Source organism: Hordeum vulgare, chromosome 4H, assembly GCF_904849725.1.
Source record: "Hordeum vulgare subsp. vulgare chromosome 4H, MorexV3_pseudomolecules_assembly, whole genome shotgun sequence".
In the NCBI taxonomy this organism is placed as follows: domain Eukaryota; kingdom Viridiplantae; phylum Streptophyta; class Magnoliopsida; order Poales; family Poaceae; genus Hordeum; species Hordeum vulgare.
In genome coordinates this window covers 552,403,898-552,411,702 of record NC_058521.1, presented here as the reverse complement: position 1 = coordinate 552,411,702, position 7,805 = coordinate 552,403,898, and the positions used below count along the sequence as shown (strand labels likewise).

Sequence of the window (7,805 nt, the reverse complement as noted above, 5' to 3'; positions counted from 1 at the left end):
TAAGTGGGGGTGACATCACTCGTGAAATTCAAGATCCTATATTTCAGGGTGAAAATCCAAGGTCTGGCCTTAATTGGTTGTGCCTCGCAATGGTCTTGTTGAAGACATTGTTTTGAGAGTGGGATTATCTCCAAGGTGAAAGCTCAAGATTTACGATCAGGCGACGATGGTGCTAGTGCACTGTTTCCTTCTTGGAGGCGGAGTACTTGGATGTGAGGTATTGTCTTGGTGGTGGTTGTCTTGGTGCTGCAAGTACTGAATCTTTGTAGCGGGACTTTTTTTTTAGCTTCTTCGTTTTTTAGGTTGTGTGCATCCGTCATGCCATTAGGGCATTGCGTTGTTGCACAGTCTGGATGTAATCGATATCTTCATGATATTAATATATACTTTTTATTAAAAAAACTAATTTATTATTGTCTCTAGGGCATATTTCCAACAGTAGCGGATATTTAGTTGATCTAAAATTTCAATTGTTGCACGTGGGGTTAGGATATGGAGTTGATTTGCTCTTATCCCGCAATACTCATTTTATGTCACCTGCTTCATGAATTTATGCATACCTTGGTTCAATTTCCAAATGAAAAAATAAGCTCTCATATTTTCTTCGTGTTCTTAGCGGTACTTATCCCATGTTCTTATATTTTGATATTCTTAGTTGTTGCAAATACAATAGTTGTGACCGGTTGTTGAGAAATACTTGAGCTTTTCTTCCTGTCAAGTGCTACTGTTTTTTCATGTTTTGCCACTGGTCTAGATTTTATCAACTTTTTTATGTCGCTCTAGAATTTGACACTTCAGTTTTACCACTCTTAGCTTTTGACAATTACCACAATTATGAAAAGATGTTTTTCAATTTTTCATATCGTGAAAGCAGACCGCTAACACCCATGTGATGAAAAATTGTCCATCACCGGCTATTCCCAGCTGCCCAGTTTATAGTACCTGGTTATATTTTTTGTACGGGGTCGGTTAATAGCACCGAGAAGTACACGGGTGAACGAGCGGGCTAAATTGCCCACTGCTAATCAAAAGCACCCTATTATAGGCGAGGACCGCCCGCCCACGATCGACACAGCCGAGCTATAGCTCCGGCGAGACACACCGCGGACGTACGCCCAACCGACGAACAAAATAGGCCCATCCCCTCGCCTATAAACACCCGGCGATCTCCGTCGGGAGCTCCGCCATTTCTCCTCCCACGAGCAAAATGGCGCTGAGAGCGCTGCTGTGTCTCGCCGTCGCGGTCGTCGCGCTCTCGCGGCCGGCCGCCGCCCAGGGCATCCCGCCTCCAGGGCCCAAGGAGGCGGACCTGATCGTGGCGCTGCCGGGGCAGCCTCCGCTCGCGCAGCTGCGGCAGTACTCCGGCTACATCGACGTCGACCAGGCCGCGGGGAAGTCGCTCTTCTACTACTTCGTGGAGGCGCCCGTCGATCCCGCTCACAAGCCGCTCGTCCTCTGGCTCAACGGAGGTAAAAGAATGAATGAAAGAAAGAACATTTCTCCTGCAGGCCCTGCCGGAATTAATAGGGGAGGAGGAGAATCTATATAGGAATCTACTCGTAGGATGGTTTCTATTTCTAACGTGCGATCAGATCAATGCATGCATGTAGTAGTAAGATAAGAGTTACGTTCGTCCATCGGTTAACTTGGCAGGGCCTGGCTGCTCCTCCTTCGGGCTTGGGGCGTTCGAGGAGGTTGGCCCCTTCCGCGTCGACACGGACGGCAGGACCCTCTGCCCGAACCCCTACTCCTGGACCGCCGGTCAGTCGATCAAGAACTTGCCGGCCGATGACATTGCAATTATAGAATCACGGTGCTAACGACGGCCGGCGTCGTGTCGGGTGGTGCAGCGGCGAACCTGCTGTTCCTGGAGAGCCCCGTGGGCGTGGGCTTCTCCTACGCCCTGAACGAGGAGGTGTACAAGACCATGGGGGACAACATGACGGCCATCGACTCGCACGCCTTCCTGCTCAGGTGGTTCGACCGCTTCCCCGAGTACAAGGGCCGCGACTTCTTCATCCTCGGCGAGAGCTACGCCGGCCACTACATCCCGGAGCTGGCCGTCACCATCCAGGTCCTCAACAAGGACCCCAAGCTCACCCCCATCAACCTCAAAGGAATCTCCGTGAGTACTACCTACTACTACCCATCACAATTCACAACCGAGAATCAGCTTGAGCTCGACGACTAAGATGGTGGTGGTGCTGCTGCTGACATATATAGCACGTGTGTTGACCTTACCGACGTGTCCCTCTCAGATCGGGAACGGCATACTGGAGTTCGCGGAGGAGCAGGCGGAGCTGTACGAGTACCTGTGGCACCGCGCCTTCATATCCGACTCGGCGCACGACACCATCGCCAAGCACTGCAAGGGCCCCGACGACCTCTCCACCGTCTGCCAGGCCGCCAGGGACACCGCCTACGGCAACACCGGCGACATCAGCGCATTCAACGTCTACGCGCCCACTTGCCACGACAAGAAAGTCAGGCCAACAGGCTCCAAGTGCACGGTATGCATGTACATACCACTTGAACTACCATGAGCGGCAGCTGCGCTGAGCAAATTAACGGAGTACATGCATCGTTGCGCAGGACATTGCCGGTCCCTGCATCGGGCACTTTGTGGAGTCCTACCTGAACCAGGTCCAAGTGCAAAGGGCGATCCACGCCAACACGGCGCTCAAGTATCCGTGGGTCGCATGCAGAACCCGGCTCTACAACCTGAAACGGTTCGGGGACTCGCCGGTGACGATGCTGCCACACCTCAAGGCCCTGGTCACCACCGGCATCCGCATCTGGCTATTCAGGTCAGTAAATAAACACTTGCCTTCAGTCGATCCGATGGGTGCAATCAACCAATCAGTATGGTTGGGGCGGTGCAGCGGCGACTTCGACGCGATGGTGCCGGTGACGGCGACGAAGCGGTCGGTGGAGAAGCTGCAGCTGGGCGTGGAGAAGGACTGGCGGCCGTGGTCGCCGGGGCCGGGCAAGGACGTGGCCGGGTACGTGATCGCGTACAAGGGGCTGGTGCTGGCCACGGTGCGCGGCTCCGGCCACATGGTCAACATCGACCAGCCGGAGCGGGGGTTCGCGCTCTTCACGTCCTTCCTCCGAGGCGAGCCGCTGCCGTCCGCCTTGCCGCAGACCGACTGAGGCCATTGGCGAGGCGTGTACGTTGCTCGCGTGTATATGATGATGATGATGATGAATTGATGGTGATCGATGGTTCACTTGGCTTGTGCTGCTGCCTGTGGGTGTGAGGAAACTCGTGTACGTACGTGACCCTTTGGCGCTGATTGACATTATCCACATTTGATTGGCTTCGCTCTCCACCCTACTCGCCTACACCCGTAGATTGCTTATCAGGCACACGGCGCCTATACCGGGCAAAAAAAAAAAAAAAACCGGTGGAGAGAGAACCCGATCCGGTCGGACCGCCGGGCCTAGTAATCCAGGTCCGAAACCAAGCCCAAAAAAGCTTGACACGGCCCGACCCGTCCAATCCGAATGCGGCTAAAACTTAGTTTTCATCAAGCCTGAGCCCGGCCGGGACCAACTGTTGGGCTCGATTTCCAGGCTGAGCCCGAACCGATGGGACAATCAGGCCTTTCAGGATGGGCTACCCATGGTCAGGTATACACGCCGACAGCATGGCGACGGCACAACGCATACGTATGCTTCATGGATGACTAGAATGTGAAGGGTGAAGGCGGTCGCGTCTTGAAGAGCATCTACAGCTGGACTCGACAAGTCTACCCCCTATACGTCCGCGGACACGTCCGGGCATGCCCATAAACGCGTTCGGACAACCCCTCATATTTTGCTCCAGTGTCCATATGTTTTAAATCCGGACTCTTAAATCCATGTAAAACCATGCATGTTGATCGCACAATTCATTGTCGCAAGTAAATAATGAATATCGGTACCGAACATAAATAGTATTTACATAAAATGTATTTTAAGTGCTCAATCAAACATCAACTCTTTGGTTTTCATTATGGGTTTCACATATGCTCCACAAGATCATTGAGTAGCTGCACGTGCACCTCATGATCTTGAAGATTCTAATGCATGTGCAGAAAGTTGATAAGCTGAGCTGCATCTTCATCTTTCGGGATTTCAACTCGTTCTCCACGTGCTTCAAAATTATTGGTTTGGGCTACACCATCATCCTCATCCTCGACAATCATATTGTGCAAAATAACAAAACATGTCATGAGCTGCCACAAAGTTTCTACTTTCCAAATTATTGTTGCCCCATGAACAATTCCCCAACGAGCTTGAAGCACACCAAATGCCCTCTCCACATCCTTCCTAGCCGCTTCCTGCATTATTGCAAAGTGGCTTAGTTTTTTGCCATGCGGTTCGGATATGGTCTTCAGAAACGCCGCCCACTTAGGGTAGATGCCATCGGCAAGATAGTATCTCATGTCGTGGTCTCGGTCGTTGAATGTACAATTGCACGACAGTGATTCCACATTGCAAAGCCTCATGAACACCGGAGAGCTTTGAAGCACGTTAATGTCGTCGTGAGAACCACACATTCCAAAGAAAGCATGCGAAATCCATAAGTCATGTGATGCCACAGCTTCTAGTATGATGGTAGCCTCTTTGGTGTGACCTTGATACATTCCTTGCAAACCTTTGCGGCAATTCTTCCACTGCCAATGCATGTAATCAATTGATTCGAGCATTTCAGGAAACCCTCTGGCCTCTCCAATAGACAACAACTTCTTTGTCTTTTGCGCATTTGGTTCTCTCAGATACTCTGCTCCAAACACCTGCACCACATTGTGGGCAAACTTGACAGTAGTCTTCAAGCATGTATTCTCCCCATCCTAACCATCTCACCAACGATATGTGCAGCAGTGAAATCACATATGCTCCCTTGGAGGTTTTCATAATTCATGATAACATACGTTATCTATTCGACTGATGGTTCTACCTAGTGTTTCAGATTTAGTCCAAAAAGATCGTTGGCTCGGAATGTGAGGAGAAACCCCAACGAAGGAGAAGAATAGGATTGGCTAAGCTTCAAGCTTCAAGACTCTACATTTTACATTTTGTAAGAAACCACATTTGAGTCAATAGGAAAGCCAATACTGTTAAAAGGGGATGAGGTATCTATGATGATCTAGTTGCGCAAGTGCTTAGAGATAGCCACCAAAAACCCTCATGAATTCTCCCACAAATATATTCCATCCAAATCCCAAAGCCTAAATTCGGTGCCACCAAGTTTACACATTCGACCCTACCAAATTTTACTTAGACAAAATCCACAACCAAACCCTAGCCACTCGGTGACACCAAGTTCCATTTCAATGTAACCAAAAAATAGTGACATACCTTTGGGTATCCATTTATAGAAGTCAGAATTTCTGAGTTTTGAGAATTGGTGCCATTGAAGTGAGGAACTACATAGGCCAGTCGAAATTGGACTCACCGAAACACCAAAAGTTGCCACATTTTGCACTAGTTTGTGTAACTCAGGTTTTGCTTCGGTTCTGCCGAGTTGGGCAATAATGTTGTAACGGTTGGATTTCTGGAGATGCATATAGATACCCATCCACCTCCCTCTCGTTCGCGGAGAGAGCACTCAAAAGAAGCCAACACTTGCTCCATCCATTTTTCTGTGAGAGAACCACCTACTCATGTGTTGAGATCAAGATCTTCCACTCTAACCATATGAATCTTGATTTCTAGCTTCTCCAAGTTGCTTTCCATCCAATCAATCTCTTCTACCAAGCCAAATCTATGAGAGAGTGATATAGTGTTGAGGATACTATCTTTTGAAGCACAAGAGCAAGGAGTTCATCATTCATACCACATGTATTACCTTCTGGAGAGTGGTGTCTCCCAGATTGGTTAGGTGTTGCTTAGGAGCCTCCAATTCGTTGTGGAGTTGAACCAAGGAGTTTGTAAGCGCAAGGAGATCACCTACTTCGTGAAGATATACCCCGAGTGAGGCTAGTCCTTCATGGACGTAAGCCATGGTGGAATAGACAAGGTTGCTTCTTTGTGGATCCTTCGTGGGTGGAGCCCTCCATGGACTCGCGTAGCCGTTACCCTCCGTGGGTTTAAGTCTCCATCAACATGGGCATACGATAGCGCCACCTAGCGAAACCACACCAAAATGTCCATGTCTTCTTTGTGTTTGATCTGCCTATATTTACTCCTTACTTACATGTGCATGTCTTTAATTTCCGCTATTATAATCGTTGACTTGCATGTGTAGGGTGCTCTAGACTTGCTAAAATTGCTAAAACTTGCCAACCATTATAATTTGGAAAAGTTTAGGTTTTATTTTTCCCAGTAGTCTATCCCCCCTTTAGACATCCCTTCTCGATCCTGCAATTGGTATCCGAGCTTTGGTCTCCATAGCTTTGGTTTAATCAGCTTTGGAGGAAGATGGATTGCCTAGTTTGGGGAGTCTTATTTGTAGAGTGTGTATTATCAATTGGGAGAACTATATTCAATGGAAAGACAAAATGCTTGATCTATTCAATGAATTCCATTTGATAAAGTATGTTGAAAATCCATATATGCCTCCCATTGATCCCTTACATCCTTCTCACGAGGAAGAAATTGATATGCTGCGTAATCTTAGAACTGTCAATCTCATCATTAGAGGATTACCAAGAATTGTGTTTGATCAAATGAAGAACTTTGAGTGTGCTTATAGTTTGTGGAAAGATTTGGAGAAAATCTATCCAAACTATTCTGTGAAAAATCTTGATGTCATTCTACATAAAAATATTGCCTTTCACAAAATGAAGGCTAGTGATCCCAACTTTGATAAATACTTGTTTGAGCTTCGTGACCTCATGCGTGCTAAAGGATATGTCATAACCATAAATAACATCATTCTTGAAGCCATTTGCATTCATAAACTTGAACATTGTCATGGTAACAATTCTAACGGCTCATTTAATCTTTGTGATGAGGATGTTCCATTTGACAATGACGATGTGGAACATGGCTACTATGATGAAGATGAGAAGTTTGACATTGAATGTGAGAAGACTATGAAGAGTCTAAGTCTCATGGAAAACTTCAAAGACTACTTATCCGGAGGAAAGGAGTGGATTCTCGATAGTGGATGCACGTATCACATGACGAAGCATGTTTGACGAGAGCACACCAAATCATGGACCACAGAGGTATGTGACTTTTGGAGACAACTACAAGGGTAAGGTACTTGGTCTTGGTAAGGTGTCCATATCTCATGATAGTTCCATTCAAAATGTCATGCTTGTTGAATGCCTTGGCTATAATCTTCTTTTCGTATCTAGACTAGTCGTTTTCGGTTTCAATGTGTTATTTACTGTAGTAGATTGCCAAGTGTTTTGTCAAGACAATCATAACATGGTATTTACCAGTTCCCGTAGAGGTGACGTATGCATTGCCGATTTCACTCAAAGAGCGCAACCTCGTACTTGTCTTATTGCAAAATCTTATCAATGTTGGCTATAACATAGAAGGCTAGGTCATGTTAGTATTCGTAATCTAGACAAGCTCATAAAAGGTGATCACATACTTGGTGTTAAAGATGTTATCTTTGACAAAGATAGACTTTGTAGTGCTTGTCAATCAGGAAAACAAGTGTTTGTAAGTCATCCTGTAAGGAACATCATGACTAGTGGGATACCGCTCGAATTTCTTCATATGGATCTCTTTGGTCCAAATGCTTACAAGAGCCTCGGTGGAAATTCCTTTGGTCTAGTTATAGTTGATGATTTTTCGAGATTTACATGAGTATTGTTTCCCTTGCAAAGCACAAAATTAATTTTAAGTGAAGATTAAGA

General features: G+C 47.0%; 1 protein-coding gene across 2 annotated transcripts; it reads left to right on the top strand.

Annotated features, from left to right (window-relative positions):
- The first annotated feature begins 1,082 nt into the window (after positions 1–1,082).
- LOC123446961 (serine carboxypeptidase 1-like) lies at positions 1,083–3,309 on the top strand. Of its 2 annotated transcripts, XM_045123509.1 has the most exons (6): positions 1,083–1,469; positions 1,654–1,761; positions 1,851–2,125; positions 2,259–2,510; positions 2,593–2,807; positions 2,883–3,309. In XM_045123509.1, exons 1-6 carry the CDS (start codon positions 1,208–1,210, stop codon positions 3,151–3,153), a joined length of 1,383 nt encoding a protein of 460 aa, XP_044979444.1. In that variant the 5' UTR covers positions 1,083–1,207; the 3' UTR covers positions 3,154–3,309. The 2 variants fall into 2 exon arrangements, with proteins under 2 accessions (XP_044979444.1, XP_044979442.1); XM_045123507.1 differs by having other exon boundaries at positions 2,593–3,309.
- Positions 3,310–7,805: the final 4,496 nt, after the last annotated feature.

What these genes read in the sequence shown, in the direction of transcription:
- LOC123446961 (XM_045123507.1), top strand. Translation starts at nt 1,208, where the DNA reads ATGGCGCTGAGAGCGCTGCTGTGTCTCGCCGTCGCGGTCGTCGCGCTC. An exon ending in CCCCTACTCCTGGACCGCCG is followed by an intron (nt 1,762 to 1,850) that starts GTCAGTCGATCA and finishes CGGGTGGTGCAG; the next exon opens with CGGCGAACCTGCTGTTCCTG. An exon ending in TCAACCTCAAAGGAATCTCC is followed by an intron (nt 2,126 to 2,258) that starts GTGAGTACTACC and finishes TGTCCCTCTCAG; the next exon opens with ATCGGGAACGGCATACTGGA.